We start from the raw sequence: 22,328 nt of genomic DNA, 5'->3' as shown, positions 1-22,328 counted from the left end.
CCGCTGCTGCGCGGGGCTGGGCCGGGAGGAGACACCCACCGCCGCGGGCACCTCCTCCCGGCCGCGCGGCGGAGGAGGCCGCGGCCTGGGTGAGGGGCCGGGGGAGCGGGTGCGGCGGGAAATGGCGGCCGGGCCGGGCTGAGGGGGGACGGGAGACGCGCCATGAGGCTGCTGCGCGCCCTGCGGCGCTGCGCCTCCCCGGGCAGCATCCCGCAGCAGGTGGACTTCTACTCGCGCTTCTCCCCCTCGCCGCTCTCCATGAAGCAGTTCCTGGACTTCGGTGAGTCCCCGCCGGGCTTCCCCCCGGTCCCGGCCCCTCGGCGGGGCGGCGGGTTGTCGGGCCCCTCGCCCGCCCTCGAGCCTCGCGCCTTTGTCCCCTTGAGGGGGCGCGCGGGGAGCGAGCCCCCTCGGGCTCCTTGGCACGGCGGCCTGTCCCCGCCTCCCTGTGTTATTGCTAAATGCTGTCCTTTTTGGCACAAAAAGCCTCCGCTTCCTTCCGGGAGAAGGGAGCGTAGCTGACTCCTTACCTAGAGCCAAGAAGTGAGGCAAGGTTGAAATTCAGCTGAAATCTCGAATTCTTGGTAGCACAGAAGTAGTTTGATGTTTTGCCACAACTGTGGTGTTGGGGACAAGGGGGAATTATGACTGCTAATAAAGTCACTCCGAAAAGTAAAAATTGTTAAGCCTTTTGAAAGCTAGCAAGCTCTCCAGCATGCACCAAGCACAAGAGATGTTGAATCCCAGCTGGAGCTAAGCAGCTGAAACAGTTGTGACTTCTCCACAGTCACATGTTTGTGCCCCACAAAAACACTTCACGCAAGCGCTGCTCGTTTCAGAAAATGTGTGAGAGAAAGAGCAGAAAGCAAACACCAAGAATCACCAGGAAGGGTTGGGAATCTAGCCTGGAAAATGAGTAAATTGGTTGTGGGGTGCTCAATTTTATATTCTTGGTAGAACTACACGTTCCCAGGCTTGATGAGTACTCTGCGTCAAAAGGGATCACAGGAATTCCTCTGCTCTGCTTCAGAGCAAAGACTGCGTGAAGAAAGGTCTTGCAAGATATTCTGAAAAGCGTTTTTGAAGCCTGAGTGTGGAGCCATACTATAATTGGTTCTGTTTTTGTAAGCAAGGCACTGTCATAAGATACATGTAAACATATAGCTAGTAAACAGTTGCTTTTTATCTTTTTGCAAGTAAAACATAACTGAGAACTAATCCTAGAATCCCAGACTTTGTATGTAAGTAGGGAGATTTAAATAGGTTCTCTCAACTATCCTGTTACTTCATCTATCTATTCAGCGTTTCATACATAGCAATAAAATATATCCCATACTACAATTCCAGATTTTTATAGGAACCCCACCATAAATCTGCCTTTAGTTCCTCCAGTTCTCAATCTAGTAAATGAAGTACTCTGTAGGCAAATTTAGGTCTTAGGTTATCAGTTGTATCTTGGGTTGTAAGTGCTTAGTATTTTCTATAGGAGCCTTATCAATTCTTTGCATAGATGGATCATAACTGCACAGGGAAACAAAGTCATGTGCCCATTCACTGAAATCTTACTTACCCTAAGCTGCCTTCCATTTTTGACCCAGGATTGCAAAGATGTGGCCTCCAGATAAAAAACTTCTTTGTGGAATGTCATTTGCTGAGTGCATGGGACATTTGAAGATTAACGTTACATTCTAATATCTTCAATTTGACTTTTTCTTGGAATTTTAACCTGAGAATAGGGAAAGGCCAGTAACAGTCATGGCTGAAATGCAATCTGACTAGGGAGAAGAGTGAGAGGTTTCTGGGCAGAGGTCATATGTAGACAGCGCATAATACTGGTAAGTGTCACTGGGGAGAAATTCCTTATAGCTATTTGCGTTTTTATTAAGTTAACTGACATTATGTCACCAGTGTAGTTTATGATGTGTCTGTCCTTGGATGCATTAAACTAAACTACACCATTTCAATTTAGTGTATGTTTCTGCTTTTTAAGACACTCCTGGCTTCCTTGTTTTTATGTCCCTTCCCTTCATCTTCTTCCCCAACTCCTCCCCATGTCAAATGGAAGGTGCGAACTGAGCAAAAACACCACAGAGTTAATTTTTAGGAGTTACCTGTTATGAAACATCAGAACTGAGGTACGTATTTCACAGCAGTAGATGAACAGCTTAGTAAGTTTAGATGCTATTTACATGACACTGTTGAAATCTTGAGGTAAGTCTGGTGGAGAATAAAATACAGCACTCCTTATTCTCTTTGTCTCCCGCCTCCTCCTTTAGCCTAATAAAACAAGCATCGTGGGAGTAAACTTAGGCCTTGATCTTAATAACCACCTGTAATTGACATGCAAAAAGATGACACCTGTGTTTATAAAAAGCACAGGTCAGTTATTAACAGGTGCACTAACTTAGGTTCTAGCTTTTAAGTGTAAAACTTCTAAAAAGTAAATATATGGGAGAACTACTATCATGATGACTATGCACAGTAGCCATCCTACTTCCATTTCTTTCTCAGTATTCATTTGAATTCATCTGTGTGCTGTTCCCTGTAAGACTTGAGTTTTAACTACAACAAAGCTAGCTGATAGGGCAATAAATCTTAAAGAATTTAATAGGAAATCTAACTTATTTTCTGGAAGTGTGAAGTGTTCCCATATGAGTTACGGTAGTTTTGTAAGATCAGTGATCAAGTGGGGTGTATGGGATTGTGATACTTTCTCAAGCATCCTTCAAACAAATACGCTTCCCACAATGTTTTCATTTGCTTGTCTTTAACATGCTCAGAATGATACATTGTTTCATCAGTGGTAGTTAGAATCAGTGTTTGCTACAAATAAAACAAACAATTTGCATGTATAGAAGCCATATTTAAAGTTGGCTGGTATAGGTCTGCAGTTATTGCACTAGTTAACTTTTTATATACTGAAGATTCTCCTTATTTCAACAAAGCTGGTAAGTTTACAGTTTGAAATATAAAGTGGGCTACTGTTATGAAAGAAACATTGGCTTACCAGACTGAGTCAACTTTAAAACCTAACCAGAGGCCTCTTAGGCAAGAAAATAAGAATTTGTATAGTTCTGACTTTATTCTAATGTTGTCATATATTTATTTGGTCTTAGGATCTGAAAATGCTTGTGAAAAGACTTCATTTATGTTTCTGCGACAAGAGTTGCCTGTTAGATTGGCAAACATAATGAAGGAAATAAGCCTGCTTCCAGACAACCTTCTAAGAACACCTTCAGTTCAGCTGGTGCAGAGCTGGTAAGAACAGTGTCGATTAATACTTTCAAGGGTGACTTTCTGCATATACATAAGATGTAGGAATAACGCATTCAGTTCTACAGAAAGAATATTTCATATGCTCATTACACATGAACATCACCTTTTTAGAATGAGTAAATATCCCAATGGGACGGAAACTAAATTTTCAGACTTGGGAAAAAAACACTCTAGGGGCAATTAGATAACCCACAATGAAATTAAAAACCATTTATTATATTCAGCTATTCCAGATAGTCATGTAAGAGAATTCATCAACAACAAAAATCCACAAGAGCAATGTTTAACAGGGCACTTAACTAAAATGAAGAAGCTAGTTAAGAAATCAACAGAAGCAGCTAAATGTACAACATGCTTTCAAAAAAGCATAGAAACTATTTAAAAGACAAGTTATTGCAGATTGAGAGTAAAGGTGTAGAAAATAACAAAAGCAAGAGAAAGCTCCCAAAGCCAGAATATTTAAAACAGCAGAAGCAATACAAGGCTATTAAAATTAAGACGACATCCTTCGAAAAGTAAAATTTGCTTTCAAGTAAGGAATTTAAGCATAAATTTTTGCAAGATGAAAGCCAAACAAAGAGATTGCTTGGCAACTGCTAAAGGCACATGGCTATCTGGAAAGGCTTTTAAAGTTAAGAGAACAAAGTCTGACAGTGAATAAGTGCGGTTGATTTGATGACTGAATATAAAAAGAGCTATCAGTGTAGACGAAGGCTTTCAATGAAACATGAAAGCTTAAATTTTTGTGATACTAAATGACATTGATCAAATGGGAAATGAATTCCACTTGGACAAATGCAAAGTAAAGCGCAGAGAGGAACCTCCTCCCCCTGTATGCTTGCTCACTTCCAATCAAAAAAGGAACTTTGGTGCTACTGTGGATATTTCTCTGACTGTTAGTTGGTGGGCAAAAACGTGAATAGTGTTAGGAACTAAGTAACAGATGGGGTGGAGGAGAGTATTAGTGTACCACTGTGTTAGTCCATTATTCCTCTGAATTGCATGCAGTTCTAGTCATTCTATCCTGAACAGAAAAGACCAAGAGGGATAATCAGAGGGTTGGAACAGTTTCTACGTGAGAAGAAAACCAAACAGAATTCTTCAGCTTGGAAAATACATCTAAGGAAAGAAATGGCAGAAATATGTAAATCATGAACAAGCTGGGAAAAATTTCTAATAACAGGAACTAACTAGGGCTGCTAATAAGTGATCACCCACTGGGTTTAAAACAGAAAGATGATCTTTTATGCTTTCTAATTAAATTGTGTAATTAATTGCTCTGGAGATTTTGGAAGAAACCGTCGTGAATGGATTCAGAAGGATCTAACAAAATTCACAGGGGATAGGTCTATAGGATATATCAAATACAATGATTTAGATGCAACCAGACTTGAAAGACCATAAATCGCTAACCAAAGGGTGCTGGGGAGTCATATTAGCATTGGTCTTTTTCACGTTTCTTTCATTTAAAGGTATGTCCAAAGTCTTCAGGAGATCCTTGACTTTAAGGACAAAAGTTCAGAAGATTCAGGGGCTATTCATAGGTAAGGATTTGTTACGTATATCAATACAAGTCTTATGTAGAAGGACTGGCAAGAAAAGTAGTGGCTTAAGAAAAATTTCATCTATCTTCAGTTTTTATGTCAGAATCATAGTAACATCATCCCCTGCCACTGGAAGGAAGGAAGAAGCTAAGAATAATTAAACTTAACCAAATTTTTACCAGTTCCTTACTTGTAATGTTGGAACTGATGTATGGAACTTTTCACATGTACAGTAGGTCTGTTCATTACCAGCTGACTATGGTTACTGTTTTGACAGGCATGAGATGATTTGCATGAACACAGTTGACAAAATTTTCTTCTTTTTTTGGCATTAATAAAAAAAAAGTTAACAATAAATGTACAAATAATCACCAATGGTGGCACCATTACTGACTGTTTCAATGCAAGTTGCTCGAAATGTTCTATGTTATAAAGACTGGCCTGCATACTGCAGTAGGCAGACCTGTAATATTTCTGTACATGGTGGTCTTCATTTTCATGGACAGATACTCAATTTGCCAGAGTATTAAACTCAGTCGAAAGTAAAAACTAACAATGTATTAATTTTAGTTTTACAGATACTGTGATAAAAATCCGGAATCGGCACAATGATGTAATTCCTACTATGGCTCAAGGAGTAATAGAGTACAAGGAAAGCTTTGGCATTGATCCAGTGACCTCGCAGAATGTGCAGTATTTTTTAGACCGCTTCTACATGAGTCGCATTTCAATTAGAATGCTCCTTAATCAACACTGTAAGTGCTTTTGTTGAAGGGAGGGGAAATGATACCTGTACTCTGTCAGTAGTATTTTCCCTTTACTTTTAAGTGCTTAATACTTAAATGCTTCTTAAAAATATTTATTAGTAATAGCCTTTTAACTATGGGAAAGATTGGAATTATAGATTTTCTATAAACTTCTATTCAGCAAAACTGAAGATATAAACTATAATTATAAAAAGTATATGGGATATTAAATAATACTATCTTTGTTGGCAGCTTTACTGTTTGGTGGGAAAATTAATCCAGCTCATCCAAAGCATATTGGAAGCATCGATCCTAGCTGCAATGTTGTTGAAGTTATCAGAGGTAAATCCAGAAAAGAAAAAGAATTCTGAAAACTTACATGAATGTCAATGCTGAGAGCCAATACGTCTTGATGTTTATATAGTGTATAGTTCTTTCCTACTTGGAGCAGAAGCGTAATTGAAAATGTAAAAGTGTAATATGTTTTTGTCAGCGTCCCTGTCTCCCGCCCCCCCCCCCCCCCAAAAAACAAAACAAAACAAAACAACAGTTTTTGTGAGAAGATGATAAAAATCTCACTGACAGCGCACAGTGTTTTCAATTTTTGTTTTTCTTCTTGGTAAACTGTAAAGGGAAAAAAGAAAGGTAACTGTTTTTTTTAATTTATTATAGATGGCTACGAAAGTGCCAAGAGACTTTGTGATTTATATTATATGAGTTCTCCAGAACTCATCCTTGAAGAATTGAATGGTAAGTGCATATGGGATGAGGCACTCCCCTGAATGTAGTGATAGCTTCTTCTGAAGTAGCTGGTATAATGTTCTTCCACTTTTCCTATAGTCAATGTATCCTCTATTGTATAGATTTTATATATTATATAGAGAGATAATAAAGATTTAGATATCCTCTACTAGATATACTTTTTTTTTAATCTGGCAGAAGGCTTCCCTTATTCTTTTTTTTTTAATTGGTGAACTGAAACCTGTAGAAAAGCTTCTGAAATCACAGCTGTTGATATAACAGATTTTAGCGATGTCCTCCCCTCCCCAAGGTTTCTTGTATGTCTTCACCCTACACTGTATCTATTACAACTCATCCTCTTTGTGTTTCTTGTGACCCACGAAACTTTGCATTCTAATTTCTCTTTCTTATTCAGGTATTGCACACTTACAGTTGCAATTAGATAAAGTCCCTGTAAAAAATCATTTGAACCTGTTTTCTGGGACTGAAAAAGACATTTACAATTGTGCTGCTATGAACTCAGAGGTCAACTACTGTCCCCATAGTATTGCTGAATGCTAAAGAGCCTTTCTAACACTACTCACTGGAGTGCTTTTCAAGTTAGTAAACACCAAGTTCAGGCAGACCTACAAAAACAAGCAATCAAAATTGCTTCTACAAATGATTGCAAAAGCCAGAGTGCACCCAGAGTAGCTTAGCCTGTGAAGTTAAAGGCAAAGAAAGTGCAGCCTTGACTACACATTCCAGATCTTTTCTTCCTACTGTACAAAACCTGTTACTCTTTATATAGGTTAAAGGATTTTCCTTTCTCCATCTCTTGATCATTACTAAAAATATTTGTACAAAACTATCAGTCATGCTAGCTACTGCTCTTTACTGCAGGGGCATTTTAATGGTGTACATGTTCCAGAAGTCAGAACAAATAGTTTAGATTTAATAAAAGGAGCAGCCTTTTGCTTAATGAATTGTGAAGGTGAGTTAAACCTGATCCAGGCCAAATGCACATTCGTTACCCACAGCTGAGAACCATTATTTAAAATGTAGTCATGAGGTTTGAGGGTGGAGGCATAGATGAGGGCAGTTAACTTGAAGGCAGGAACCTATCATTTCAAAGTGCATTTTTTTCCCTTTTTGTTTGGTACATGATTTATTCCAAATCTTTTGACCATCACTAGACTTTAACATTTATAGCTCATAAAGCACTTGTCACTAACAGTTTGGGGAGAAAACTATCAATTTGTTGAGCTGAAAGAACATTCAGGGCCAGCAGATTTTTGGAGCAACCTTTCCTTAATTTTTCATTAATGACTATGTTCCCATGGTATTTTTTCCAGAGTTAATACTTAAAAGCTTGAAAACTAAATCAGTTTATAGATATAATTGTATTTTGTTAAGGTTTCCTGTAATATTAGCTAATTTCTAAATTACTCAAAAAATAGGCTGTGCTGCAGATACTATTTGGTATATTATAGCATCGTAAGATCCTATCAGGTTGGGAGGGACCTCAGGAAGTTTCTTGCCTCATCTCCTGCTCAAAACAGGGACAGCTATGAGATCAGGCCATGTTGCTCGTGGCTTTATCCAGTCTGGTCTTACAAATCCTACAAGGATGGTGACTACTTAACATCTCTGGGCAACCTGATTCAATTGTCAAATGTCATGGTGAAAATGTCTTCCTCTATATGCAGTCTGAACCTATTCCATCTTACATTCATTGTTTCTTATCCTCCCACCACCTGAAGAGCCTGACTCCATCTTCGTAATAACCTTGTAAGTATTAGAAGGCTACTATTATATGGTCTAATCAGTGATGCTACAGTGGATTTTAAGATTATTTTCTAAAGCAGCAAGCGCTTTTGAAAATCTTGAGTATGAATTTTGGTTAACACACAACTTCTGAAAAAAATTCTGTTCCTTCTTTTCTAAATTCTCTTACCTATACAAATGTACACGTTGAATTAGTACAGGAATCAATACAAGATACCTAGCTAATTTAATAAATTAAATTTAGTAAATAATAAATTTAGTAAATTACCCATTTAATTATTTAGTCTTTCTTTTCTCCAGCTAAATCACCAGGACAGCCCATGCAAGTGGTGTATGTACCATCACATCTCTATCACATGTTTTTCGAACTTTTCAAGGTCTGTGCAATTACCATTACACAATTCTTTTATACATGTTTGTTTAGTAAGATTGTTTTGTTTGACTTTTTGAACCATTTCTAGATAGCAATGTGTTTTTGTTAAAATGCAAGCTTCTAGCAATTTAACTACAGTGTCTTTGCAAATGCAAGCTTCTAGCAATTTAACTACAGGAAGATACTTAGGTTGTACAGCTTTGGAAGATGTGTCTCTATGCCTGGCCACTGAAAACCTCAGACACCCTCCGCAGTAGACAACTTTGTCAAAAAATGCTTATAATGTATAAAGGCATTAGTTAATAAAGCAAGTGAGAATAATATTCCTAATTTTGGGGACACCTTTGGTATAAAGTGAAACATGTTGGTTCTATATACTTTTCCTCAAGCACTTACTTCAGTCCTAGACTCTTCTTGGATCTTTGTGCTCTGTTGCATGTAGAATGCATTATACAGGTTTATAGAAATAAAATTGTACATTAACATACTTAAATATTCTAAAATTTTTAAATTAGTCTGTGTAATTCAAATAAATTTTACAAATGCTGATACTGAATACATCAGAAACACTCAAAAAAACCACTATTCTAAAACCATATATTTTTGTCTTGATTCTAAAATATATGTGAAAAAAATAACTTATGTTCCTAAATTGATGTTTTAAGATAATAAAGCAGTAAGAATAAGATTTAAGTTCTTGTACTTGAAAATTGCAGAATGCAATGAGAGCCACCATGGAACATAATGCTGATCGATGCATTTATCCTCCAATTCATGTACATGTCACGTTGGGAAATGAGGATTTAACTGTTAAGGTACCCACTTTTTTGATTATTATTATTTTTTTCCTGTCATAGTCATCATATTACTAACTTTATCTGATGATCTGATTCCAGCAGTAGATTGTATCTGATTATGTAGTATATAAGTAACAGGACAGTTTTGCAATTTCACATACTGCATCAGCGGGAAATTCATGAAGAGGTTGCATATTCACAGGGAAGGTTCTGTAATATAATTCTGTGGTTTTGTCATGCCTACATTGTGCCTAGTTTATGCACAATCGTGACTAAAAACGAAGCAGCAGCTTCATACAATTGTCATGTCGCCATTTTTAAATCAAAATGATAGAGCTGCATAGGAGGTATGAAACAACTGAAAAAAGGGAAATGAACCTTGTATATTCCATGCAGATTAAACCTGCCTGAAATACAGTTTGCAGAGTAATTTATTTTTGTTACATACAGCGTCCATGTTGGATTTCAGAGACCAGCTGGAAGCACTGGCTTTTTCATAGGTCTAACTAACACTTAGTAAAACAACTCTTGGGACTTGCTCCTTCAGTAATGAGTTTTAGTGCATTGTCTTTTAACCGGCAGTAGTCTCAAGTAATAAAGATGAAAATACACAGAAGCTGGTACTTGTTGAAATCGGTAGGTATAAATATGGACTTCAGGCAAAACTGAATTACAAACAAGACAAAAGCAATGCAAAATTTAAGTAAAATTTTCTTGCTTTCAAGAGATTATGAATGCTTCTTATGATAGTATTTTATGTAAATGGTTTGTAAAAAGGATGAGGGGGAAGAATTCACCTGCTTGTTGCTATAGCTGAGAGATGAGAATTTAAGAAAACCTATCATTTACTAGGGACAACTTTATATTATGTTTTACCTGAACTTTCTCTGGATCATTGTTTGAGAGAGGCTGTCCTTTCTAAAATTCTATTCAGGAACATAATGCTGCGTGTTCCTTCTTGTTCCAGATGAGTGATCGTGGTGGAGGTGTTCCTATGAGGAAAATTGACAGACTATTCAACTATATGTATTCAACAGCACCACGTCCACGTGTTGAGACATCTCGAGCTACACCTTTGGTATGTACATCTTTTATGCCTTGTCATCTTGGATGCGATTAATAGTCACAAAATAAACCATTTAGTCAAAGCCATGAAGCCTGATTTTATAGATACAATGACTATGATCATTTGGATGTTAGTGCTTAATTCAAATATTTTGATGAAATTACCTGGAAAATAGTTGTCAATATTTTAGGATTATACAATTTAAATTTCAATATTCTGTTTTTGTCTATCAAATATAAAGATTAACTGTCTCAAGAAGAACACTTAGCTATGCTGCATGTACTGTAGTAAGCACAGGATTCTTGTGGCCACTGAAAGAAAGGGAAAAAAAATAGCATTGGTTTTGGATCAAGTCCATAGTTTCAGCCATAATGTGCAGTCAGTTGTACCATTCCCTAGGAAGGATGATGGTACATAGATGTGACAAGGCATATGAAGAATCTATTTTGCTCTTATGTGAACTTAATAGATGCACAAGAAATACTGAGAGACTAAGACTGTAAGAAGCTCTGAACAGCTTTCCTGAATTTGTTCTCTTATATTGCATCATTCAAAATGTTCTTCTGTTTTTTTAAAGTTTTCTGCATATCGATGACAGTAACTCATTAAATACCAGATCTTTACATAGAAGCAGAGAGCATGTTCTTCAAGAGATTTCTGAAATACAGTAGATCTACAAAAAAAAAAAAAAAGAACTTAAAATTTCAGAGCTACATCCTGCTGCTGTAGACAGGGTTTGGTGGAATTGTAGTGTAAGTTACAAATTCATAACCTTTGCTTCTTGAACCTTTTCATACTTACTGATGATGAAAGGTACCTGACTTAAGTACATTAAATAATAGTTAAGATCAGCAGCGCTGTAAGGCACTCGGTACAATTTACTCTTCTTGAAAAAGTTACCAAAATACAAGAACTGTTATCTAGCAGTCCTGTCTGACAAAGGAGTAGAACAACTTTTTCCTATTCACCAGTATCCATGCTTTTTCTGTTTCTGGGGTGCTTGTAAGGGGGTATAATAATTAGCATTTGAACTCCTCTTACTGTCAAACATCATGCTTAGATTGTCTTTTACCTTTTAGTTTAGAAAACACCAGTAACAACCACTGATTGATTCAGTTAATAAAAATATACTTTTTTTTTCCTGGATCAGGCTGGATTTGGTTATGGCTTGCCCATATCACGTCTGTATGCGCAATACTTCCAAGGAGACCTGAAACTGTATTCCTTAGAAGGTTATGGTACAGATGCAGTTATTTACATAAAGGTATGATGTAATACATTACCATTTTAAATTTATCATCCACTCTAACTACTATTGGATCACCGTGTTCTGTTACTCAAATTAAAAAAAGTCAGCTACAGTCTTCTCTACTTACAGGCCTTATCAACAGAATCAATTGAAAGACTCCCTGTGTATAACAAAGCAGCCTGGAAACATTATAAAGCAAACCACGAAGCAGATGACTGGTGCGTGCCAAGCAGCGAGCCAAAGGACATGACCACTTTTCGCAGTATATAGCTGTTGGCCCAACAGTTGATAAGATATAGGTATATCACATAAAGGGAATTTAAAAGACCTTGGTCTATGCCAAGATGCTGGGCCACATTTCATATGTGAAAATCATTTTAAGTGGAATAACAAAGTTTAATTCAATTACTCTTTTTTGGAAGTTAAGGAAAAGTAATAAGCTGTTGATACTTTCTAAGTAAGAAGGTCACATTTAATTTGTTCCACCTTCTGTTTATGACTACTTTCTGTAGTTAAATCAAGGGAGCAGTAATTTCAGGTTTTATAGGGATCAGTGCAACCTATTTCATATCTACTGAGAAATGTATTAATTCATATAATTAAAAAAATGTTTTAATACAAGAACTATTGAAAAAGCTTGCCAGAGAACTTTTCCTTTATACAATGTTACAGATTAATGAAACACTGATGTAAGAAACATTAAGGAGTTCATTGCTGTACCTTTGAGCCTGTATGGAACTTTCTGTTCCTTGATCTTATAAGCATGCTGAAGCCTAATGTTGCAAAGCTAGGAATGTTGCCTACACACTATACATCAAGTTTTTTGTTTTACAGCTGTAGAGATCACACTTAGGGCTTTAGGAATAATGAAAAAAAAAAATCAGTTCTAGCTGCTGCCACTGGTATAATGTATCTCAGGTATGTGGTATCAGTCATATTTCTTTAGTGGTAATGTGAATATTTAATATGTGATAAACTTATCTTTCCATGATCATTGTGAATTAGCAAACAGTGTTGGCTTATGTACAGTAAAGGTATACTGTCTTATATTTGCTTGTATTTCCGTAGGTAATACCAAAACAGCATCAGTGTTCTAGCCCTAGTGAGATCTCAGACTCTGGGGTATGTCTGGTTACAGTTGTAAATGAAAAATATTTTTAATAAACAAACATTTTTAAAACTTACCTTTAGTAGGGCATCTCTCACTTTGACAATATAAACTACCTTCTCAGAAGTATTTAAAAAATGTGGAATTAACAGTTTTTGAAAATACCTTTGTATTTGTGGTGTGCTTCTGGCTTCATTTATCTAGTAACTTGAAGTCATACTATAACGTAAATAAGGTAAGCAGAATATGTCATCAGTCAATGGCAAACTGTCAAAACAACCGTGGAAGACAGAAGGGGACAAGCATAACATTTCAGGTACTAAGTCCTTTTTTAATAAAGGATTCAACTTCTCTTAATGCCTACCGTGCCAGATTTGTTCAAGTTAGACACATCTGTGTTGTAACTTTGATTCATACCATTCCTCAATATTTTAGGAGTGGTACAGTTAAAGACCTTTAAAATGAAGCTTTTGCCTTGAATAATTCATTGCCTGTACTGCTGTGATTAAGTTATGCAGCACACATGCATGATCCCTCTCAGAATGAGTGAGCCTAAGTTTTGCTGGTTTATTTGCTTTGCACAGAGCAGAAGGTGAGATACCACAAGTGAAGGGCATAGCTGGTACATTAGAACTTGTGGTCACACAGTTCTAGTTGTGCCTGAGCCAGATTAAAGATTATCACCTGTTCCTTCCTAACCTAGTTCTGCAAAGCAGATGTTTTTATACTCTGTTCAAGCTAACACGGGTCGATTTTACAGGAGTGGATTACAGAATGGCTATGTATGCAGTTAAACTGACACTGAGGGAGGATTACTCTAGCTTAACTGTACTGTTCTGGTTGTGATTAACTGCTCTGCTCAAGCTTGTGGGCACTTAACGTCCCTATTTTTCTTCCATACACGGCTGTGAGGTGGTGACTGTTTGACATACCTTTCATGCATGCATGGCTACAAGTGACGAGAAGCTATAGCTGTTCTCTTCAACCCTGTAAGAGGATGACTGTGAGAAATTCCACATATTGTAAAATGGGGCCTGTACAAAAGTTAGAGAGAATGTCTGCAGCTGTTACGTTTGCTGAACTAAAGCTTAAAGCTATAGCAAAGGCTTTTAAAAACTCAGCGCTGAAGCTGAACATTCTAGCTCTAACGCTAAGTTTTAAATATTTAACTAACTTAATTGAACAATTTTAGTAATACCTGAGGACTACAAGAAATGTTTTTGAAGAAAAGCTAAATCATTTTTTTCCTAGGAAGTTATTAAAATACTTCATATGGTGTTATTGAAATAAAAGCCCTTTCTTGCTCTCTGCTAGCTACCAATTAAACTGATTATTAGAAAAACTTGCCATGTAATTATACTTGTCTCCCCTTCCTTACCTTCCATCCCAAGTGATTGTGGTAAAAACACACGTATTGATATATTTGTTTACAATGTTTAACCCTATTCATAAGCTTGATCTCTTACTTTTGATGGAAATAGAAGTTCAAACAATGATTTTTAAAATATTTTCATTACTGTACTGCTGTCATTACTAGCACACAAAGTTGAAGTGAATCACTATAGTAAAGTAGTATAATAGCTCAGCTATCAAAATGCTGAGTTTAATAGTTTTGTATAAAAATGAACTCAGTCTTGCACTGTAAAAGTAATTTTGGTTTGTGTTAACTTAATTTTTTTTAAAGAATCACTACATTTATTCATTAAAAGTATTTTTAAAATTACACTTTCAGTTGGGTGATTTTGTGGCTTGATACCAAACTAGTTCTGTGGACCTAGATTTGTTCAGCATCTGAGAGATGTTAAACGCTGTGGTCTGTGATAATCAACGTTCTTGAACTCACCTGGCACATGAGCATACCATAACTGCTATGGCCCCAACTTACTGCACCAGCCCTGCATATAAGCAAGCCTTTGAAACCATTATTTTCACTTGTCTCCTTCCGGAGAAGCAAGCTCTTGACAGGGTACAACACTGAGCTCAGGAGGCTTAAAGGAAAAAGGTAATAATACAGGGTTGTATTCCCTGTTTTTTAAGCACTTAACTGAGAAATAAACATCCTTGACTGAATCAAGAAAAGTGCAGTTTTAGGTGCATAATTCTAAGAATCTGACTGTTCCATACTTCTAATTCCCTTCTCTTTTATCAGTATGGCAGCATTCCTCCCTGACTCCAGGTTTGTACATTTGGAGTACAAACTCAAAGCTCCTGGAAACAAAGTAAATAAGTTAAATCTTGAGAAAATAGTTGTTTCTTAAGAAACAAAACTGAAAATAAAACATCTTTTTAAAAGTAACTATTACCAAGATTTTTAACTTTATTTTGGAAATGCATGGTGTGCAGAAGCTTTTTCATACCACCCTTTTGCTGAAATTCATAAGACAGTTATACCAAAAAAACTTGTGAGACACCCATAGTGAAGTCCATTCATTTAATTAAAATGAAAAACAGTCCATAGATTTAAAGGAGAACTTGGTCCACATACACAAATGATGTAAGTTTTGTTCTAGTCCATTTTATGGTGGAACTGATACTTAGTTTGTTTCTGGAATAATCTAAATAAAGAAGTGCTGTTGTAATATCTATCAAAGAGTAGGTAAATATACAAAACACCAATTCATGTTCTAAACTATATGGCATATCAAATCCTCCTTTAAAAAGAAATAATTTGTAGTCTACAATTGAACATATTTAAATACAATGCAGAAACCCAGTGCTTCGGTGGTAGTTTTTCCTACAATTCTTCCCTCAGTATTTTAAGTTTGAAAAACAGCGTATTTTAAAATTAGCAAATATATAAATTTGGTCCGCAAAAATCTTGTAGCAAGTAGAAAAGAGAAATACATGTATTGCAAATTGATCTTACTTGTAGCATAAATCTATAAAACTATGTATTATTTAGGAAAAAATAGGTTAAAAAAGATCTTATGTATAGGTTTAAACCTTGTCCCAACACCATAAGGGTAGTGTGTGGAAAACTGAATACTATGATTAGGATATGTAGTTTGTGAAACTACTTAATATTTCTTGTTATTTTCTCACTAAATTGCAACACATGGAATTCAAAAACAAAGTGGTACTACAGTGGACTTCGCATGAAACAGATCATGCCAAAAATACAAGAATTTAAAGAAAATACTTCATAAATTTGAAATACATGCTTTCTTTTTAAATTAATTTGACATTACTGTTTTCTTAAACAATTTTTACTATACATCTTTAGTGGCAACAGATAAACAGACTGTCACAGACTGAATTTGTTGGCAGGATTTTTCTATTGTCCCTCTATCAGATTCAACTCTACGAAATTCTAGTTGACTAATATTGGAATGATTTTAAACACAGTATTCTACTTTTCACAAACATGTAGAAATTTCAACGAAAAGGGCACATGAGGTCTTAGAAGCACAAATATTAAGGCAGGAAGTTAAATTAGTATTAGTACAGGCAGAGTCAACTAGGAATAAAAATACTGAAAACATTTCATTTTATTGCGTTGTAATGGGGAGGGACTATTATTAAAAAGTAAAAAAACCCTACCATGTTAAACTGTTGCACTTTCCCTCCTCCCTCAATTGTACAATTATATACAAATCTGCAGAACTTCAAGGTGAAGCAATTTGAACTAAAACAAAGCAGGGTCACCTTAGCAGCTTGATTCAAGAGTGGTTACCACTCTACCAGTCTTGCGAACTTCTCTCTCCTTCTTTTGAAATTTTTCCTTTTGTTTTTCCAGTTTTTCTTGTGCTTTTCTAATATCCTTAATTTTTTTCTTTATTGTTGATCGGTCATTTTGACTGGAAACTCCCAGAGCCTTTTGGGGTTAAAAAAAAAAAAAGAAAAATTTGTTATTAATTTTTCAACAGTTGTGAACAGTTTAAAGAAGTGTTATTCATTTTGCTATAAAAGATAGTCTGTTTGGAAAACAAGGGCTTAAGTCCTCAAGGACACTGTGAATTATCATTTTGATAACAAGATGAGTAAGGAAAAGAAGGCCTACTCTTGTGTGGTTGTGAAATAACAGCTTCTCATTGCATTTTACAAACATGTAGAGAGATGAGAATTTCCAACAAATAGAATAAGGAAAGGAAAATTCAGTAACTATTCTTTAACTTCTGTGAAGCCACCTTTTTTTTTTTTTTTTTTCAGTAGGTGACTAGGAATACTGCTGAACTCGTATCAGCCAGCTGTGCTTTTTTGTTTGATTGTTCATTTGTCTGTTGTTTGTTTTGTTTTTACTGCTTGAGAAAAATCCGATCCATGAAAGATGATTCTAGGAAGTTCATGTATCTTTTAAAGTTGCATAATTATAGATTAAGGAAAAATAATAATAATAATAAAAAATAAAGCATCTTAGTAAATAAGCACATCTCCACTAATGACTCTTGAGGACATTAATACTGCTAAGTCCAACCAAGTATTGACCTAAAAGAAGAAATGAGTGGTCTTCCCTTCCCCTCTGTACTATTAGAATTGTGATTATTAACACCAATTAATCTTCAACAAAAAGTGAATGGTTTTTATAAACACTTGGTATACTAATACTGCACTCCTTACTGCGACATTGCTTTTTTTTTTAGCTCATCCTCCATGCAAGGGTTCCTGTTCTTTTTGTATACATCTTCCATCATCTGTCTACATTTTAGGGCAACTGAACCCAAGTTTGCTTAAAAAGTATTAAGGATTTTAAGGTGTATTATTAAAAAGCGTATTCAGTAAGTAGACAATGCACTTTGATTTTTGATCAGCAGATGGCAGTATCTGATTCCAATTGACAGTCAGCACTTTTCACACTTCGGGACTCCTAATGACATAAATTGTAAAGTTATAAGTATCAACGTCGCAAATTCCCTAATTAGATATTCATTTGACAGACCAATAACAGGTGGTTCCTCTGTATCCAAGGCCATTTGTTTACAAAATACAGGACAACTAGTGTTGTAAGTCTATTCTAAAAAATACAGGTGCCATTTTAGTGACCGAAATTCGACATTTTTTTCTCCGTAACACACTCAGAACCTACTCTTGATCATTAACAACAGTTTGTCTTACGCCAGAATAGGCCAGTGAACTTCATTTTATTTAAGCAGGTTGCCTGTCCAAAACGCAGTCTGATAATCTACTGAGAAAGGAAAACTTGAAGTATTTTCTAGCATTGTAAGGGACACATTCCATGCTGATTCCAGAAGCAAAATAACTAGAAAAAGCTCAAAGGAAAGATTTAGATTTTTTTTTTCCCCAGCAGAAGTGAAAATTAAAAACATTTAAAAGGTCATCAAATACAGATTTTGCTTTCCGATTTGAAGAAGAGCTATGAAAGAAACAGATTTCTAAAATTAGATCCTGCAGTTCTATGCATTTGACTTGGCTGGATCTTGTTTTGATATGATTTTATGCTGAGATTGATTACATATGTATCAAGCCCTGTTGGGGAATTTTACTGACTTTGATTTCCTTAAGATGCAAACAAGGAAGATACAGTTAATATTTTTCTAATGAAAACCAGCTTATCTTTAATTATACAATCAATTATTAAATTCTCAACTAACTGTACAGTCTCTAAGTATTTCAAAAGCAAAATACCCTTAAAAATCATAAAAACAGACTCTGTGATTAAAAAATAATCTGAATATGCAGTGAAAATTATACAGATACAAGTCTATCCTGGGATATTCACATACCTTTAACTTCTCACTGTCGAGTTGCATTAACTGCTGGCCATCTATGTTCATAGCTGTGAACTCCGTAATATACTGCTCCATGTTCATTCCCATTAGCCAGTGGCATACTTGCTGGGTGGTCCACTCAGAAATAGGTCTATTGTGCCATTGATTTTGTTTTCCTGTTGTTGTAAATTCATCATCTAATGCCTAGCCAATTGAGAAAAGACACTGTAAGCAATATTTTACTTGTGCTGGATTCTAGTTGTCAATTGAATCTGGGTAACAAAATGCATTTTTAAACACACTCTAGATCCAAAAGGACTTAAAGTTCTTGAGATCACAGTTTATAGTCAATTTGCCTAGGAGTTTGCTATAAACAAAAAGGACACTACGGCAACACTCAACACAAAGTAAGTCTGAAATAGAAAAACTTTTTTTTCTAATAAATTACATCTTCATGAAAACTGTTATCAAAAAATAGCAAAATATATGATTAAATTTGATGTATCCAAACAACAAACAAGCTTCCTCAATCAGTCAGTCAGATGAGGTAGCTCAATCCTAATATTAGATACTGCCTTACATAGCGTCAAGAAGAATCGAGTAGCACTTCAGCTGTATTATCGATTATTGTTATTAAGGAAATTCAAATTAAAAGTGATTCTAGTGTTCAAGAAATCTGCCAACAGTTCTAGGTATAGTTTTAGTAAATTTGTTGCATTCCTCAGAAGCAAGGACAGTTTATTCTTTCATCTGATCCCATCGTGTCAACAATTTAAGGGGTCTGCCCAGTAGAAGACCTTTTGAGAAGACCTTGTAGCTTTCCACTAATACTACACTTCTCCAGCTCACAGAGCTTTTGAAGCTCCCAGCTTCAATTTCAGTTGGCTTCTAAGGGGAGAAAGGTAGTGCTGTTAGTCCTGAAGCTCTCTATTACTTCATCACAAAAGAAAAGATACATAAAACAGAGTTTAATATCCCTACAGAAGAAATTCTAGTGTGAGACTTGAATTGGAGTAACATCAGAGTTGAAGTGTTATTAACTATCCAAAATGATCTCTCACTAGCTCACGAGTGAGTACAGGCTGCATTTAGAGTTGTGGACTGCTCCATTAGGCAGCTTCCACAAGTTATCAAATGTATTTGTAAAACACCTGAAAGTATGCCCACATTTTCCAGTGAGCCTTACACATCATTTGTAAACAGGAAACATGGAAATAAGCATCTTTCTACTAAGAGATTTGAGATGTGACCCTGTAGGTTCAGGTGAACAGCTAACTACAGCTTCAAAATCGGAGGGATGTCACAAAATCCAGCTCCCTTGGAGAGTTGATTGAATACAACAAAATAATTCCAGCAATTACATGAAAGATGGTGAGACTTAGGTCTGTCACGTGGTCTGATCATACAGTAAAATGGATCTGAGAGCGCAAAATGGCACATACATCTCACTACGTACAAATACATTTTTAAATTTCAGGTGGATCAGAGGGCTGCACATAATTAGAAACACTTTTGCTTTCCATGGTCTGTGAAACAAAAGTGGTTATATTAGGAGGTAGTGCAGATACACAGGAACAAATTCGTAGAGCAGAACAGTTTATGCTGAAGTCCTAATATCTATACTACATGCATTCCAAAGGTTTTATTTATTTATTTATTTTTACTTCAGAATAGCTCTAATCTGGTCTCACAGATTCAATGGCCACTAGCAGTTGAAATGCATTGGGAACATTGTAGAAGCGCCTCTGATTTGATCTCCAAAGGTGAAGCGAAGTAAGGCAAGTGGGGACAAATCAGGAGATTTGCTTCAAAACTGAACTCCTAATCCTAATTAAAATGCAAATGTAGACATAACAAATGTGGACACATTGGCCTTCCTGACGTGCAAAAGAAGAACAGCAATTTTTACAAAACATCCAAGGACTTTAAAGAAGGTTTTGCTTGAAGTGTTCTGTACAGCACTTCTGTCATGAAAACTGGGGCACAGCTAGTTTTCTATCCAAGCTACCAAGCTTGGGGTACTTGGCACAGAGAAAGAAGATTCACTGTATAAACAGTGTACAACAGGATGTACAAGAGGAATTTGAAAATGTCCATTTACTTTAAATCATGATGTTGCGGTAACTTCTTCTGTCTCATACTAGCAAGTGATTGTGAAAATACACAAAAACTAGAAAATTTTTACACTTCACGTTTGACCTGTACCTGAGTATTGTGTGGTCTATCAGCAGCAAGAAAGTACTAAAATATTGCCAAAGTTTTTATCTGCAAAGGATAAAAATTGTATATACACTGAAAAATGTTTTAAATGTTTTATTCCTGTTGGAATTCACTCAGTAGCTTAAAATTTTATTTACTCTGTGCTAGCCATGCAATTTCACTTCTGTAATTTCAGAGTATCAGTACTCAAAGGTCTATTCCTGTTAAACAAGGAGGCCCAGATTCATCCCTTTCACCAGGTGAATGCGGTCCCCTACAGAATGCAGGGGGAGCTCTCTATATCAGATCCTCCATGCAGCACGGTTTGGAGCAGCAAGCAGCCTGTACCACAGAGGAGTTCTCCAGACTATGCTAGTTCCAGCTAGGCTTTCAGCCTAACAGTTGCTAGCAAAGTCCTCTTTATTTCATGTTAGTAAAGACACAGCACTAACACAATTAAAAGCTGTACCAAAACCTCAAATCTGCATTAAAACACTTAGACATCTCCTCAGAGAAGCGAGGGAGGAAAGGAGACATTTAATCCTGTATAATTTGATTTTTTCCCTACTGCACAAGGGAAAAGCACAGTTGTAACTTTTTAGGAATATAAACAGGAATATGAAAAGTATGGAAGAATAAGATGAAGAATATTGATTTTTTGAGTAAAGCTTATTGGTCATTAACTAATACCTCTACATTTCTGCCCCCTGCCAAATTGTTTCCCTTCCAGAGCTCATGAACACACACACGCAAGATGAACCTCAAATTCTGAAAGCAGAACTAAAACTACTTGTGAGGAATGGAAGCATGAGAGAACAGAGTGCTCCTCTGCATAAAAATATTGGTCATTCAGAAGGCAAGTAAGGCCAGACACATTCAAGGCTCTAAAGACAAGAATATACAAACCAAGAAAAAAAACAAATGCCATCTCACCATTGAAGAGAGAAAAAACTTTACAAGTGTAAGAAGGGTTACCAGATAGCTTGCCAAACAACTGTGAGTTGGGGTGTCTTTGCTCTAACTAGCTGGCTGCTAACAGCCTAACTCTCACCACCACTCAGTCACTTCCCCAAACTGCTGAGAGCATCTGCTCAGCAGAGGCAGATTCTTCACTGCTGCTCTCCTCCATTTCTAGCCTTTTAACGATTCCAAGATCTGTAGGGCAGCATGCAGTAGCCTGTTCATCTGAAAGCAGAGGTTGCTACACTGGCATGATCCCTGTTGGATATTTAGGAATCCATCCAAACAACATGCACCAGGTAGAAATTCCACCTGTGAATGGCTTAAGTTAAAGATTTGAAAAATCCGAAGTTGATGTAAGATTGGTTACTTTTTTTCCCCTTCTAAACCTCAGTGTACTGTACTACTACTACTAAAACAAAACAAAAACTCTTTTGCTTTGCACACATTGCCTTTCCAAAAGGGAAACCAGCTCATTATTATGCTCAGAAGTGACACTAATAATCACTATAGTTACTGAAAAGATGCAAAAAAAAAAAAAACACCTTCCATTGCTCATATGTGTAAGCTACATACATACTAGAGACAAGACTAGAATCAAACTCATCTGTGACAAAAAAAAAGGCTTAATTGCCACTTCACACATGCATAGACGTAACTTTTGATGGAGTTTGTGATCCAGAAGTTTATTGAAAGTTGTAACACTGATCAAGTAACAGCATTCATGAAGATATTCAGCTTTGTTAAGATCTTATAATTTATATTGCTTTAAAGTTTTAGAAACATATTTCATCCGCTAACCTCAAAAAATTGCAGGAAACACTTGAAATGATGGTATG

General features: G+C 36.3%; 2 protein-coding genes across 8 annotated transcripts in view; one reads left to right on the top strand and one right to left on the bottom strand.

The window, feature by feature from the left end:
• The first annotated feature begins 17 nt into the window (after nt 1-17).
• Nucleotides 18-14,387, top strand: PDK1 (pyruvate dehydrogenase kinase 1). The gene is made up of 11 exons (XM_040561369.1): nt 18-280; nt 3,114-3,255; nt 4,746-4,817; nt 5,388-5,572; nt 5,816-5,905; nt 6,236-6,313; nt 8,372-8,448; nt 9,161-9,259; nt 10,209-10,319; nt 11,458-11,571; nt 11,686-14,387. The coding sequence occupies exons 1-11, from the start codon at nt 163-165 to the stop codon at nt 11,824-11,826; spliced, it is 1,227 nt and encodes a 408-aa protein (XP_040417303.1). The 5' UTR covers nt 18-162; the 3' UTR covers nt 11,827-14,387.
• A 694-nt stretch (nt 14,388-15,081) lies between these two features.
• LOC121072104 (neurabin-1-like) overlaps nt 15,082-22,328 on the bottom strand; it is a 57,142-nt gene continuing 49,895 nt past the window's right edge. For all 7 annotated transcript variants that reach the window (XM_040561352.1, XM_040561355.1, XM_040561353.1 and 4 more), the window contains 2 exons: nt 18,346-18,534; nt 15,082-16,478 (listed from right to left, as the gene is read on the bottom strand). In XM_040561352.1, the coding sequence (XP_040417286.1) occupies nt 16,311-16,478; nt 18,346-18,534 (357 nt within the window). In that variant the 3' untranslated portion in view covers nt 15,082-16,310. The remainder of the gene's footprint in view (nt 16,479-18,345; nt 18,535-22,328) is intronic.

Source organism: Cygnus olor, chromosome 6 (assembly GCF_009769625.2).
Source record: "Cygnus olor isolate bCygOlo1 chromosome 6, bCygOlo1.pri.v2, whole genome shotgun sequence".
Classification (NCBI taxonomy): Eukaryota; Metazoa; Chordata; class Aves; order Anseriformes; family Anatidae; genus Cygnus; species Cygnus olor.
Note: the sequence above shows the minus strand (reverse complement) of the source record. Positions and strands in the feature narration are given on the sequence as shown.

Excerpts from the sequence above, each read along its gene's own strand:
- PDK1 (XM_040561369.1), top strand. The coding sequence starts at position 163 with ATGAGGCTGCTGCGCGCCCTGCGGCGCTGCGCCTCCCCGGGCAGCATC. Across the intron at positions 4,818-5,387 it reads GATTCAGGGGCTATTCATAG|TTTTACAGATACTGTGATAA; the intron begins GTAAGGATTTGT and ends TATTAATTTTAG. Across the intron at positions 9,260-10,208 it reads ATGAGGATTTAACTGTTAAG|ATGAGTGATCGTGGTGGAGG; the intron begins GTACCCACTTTT and ends TTCTTGTTCCAG.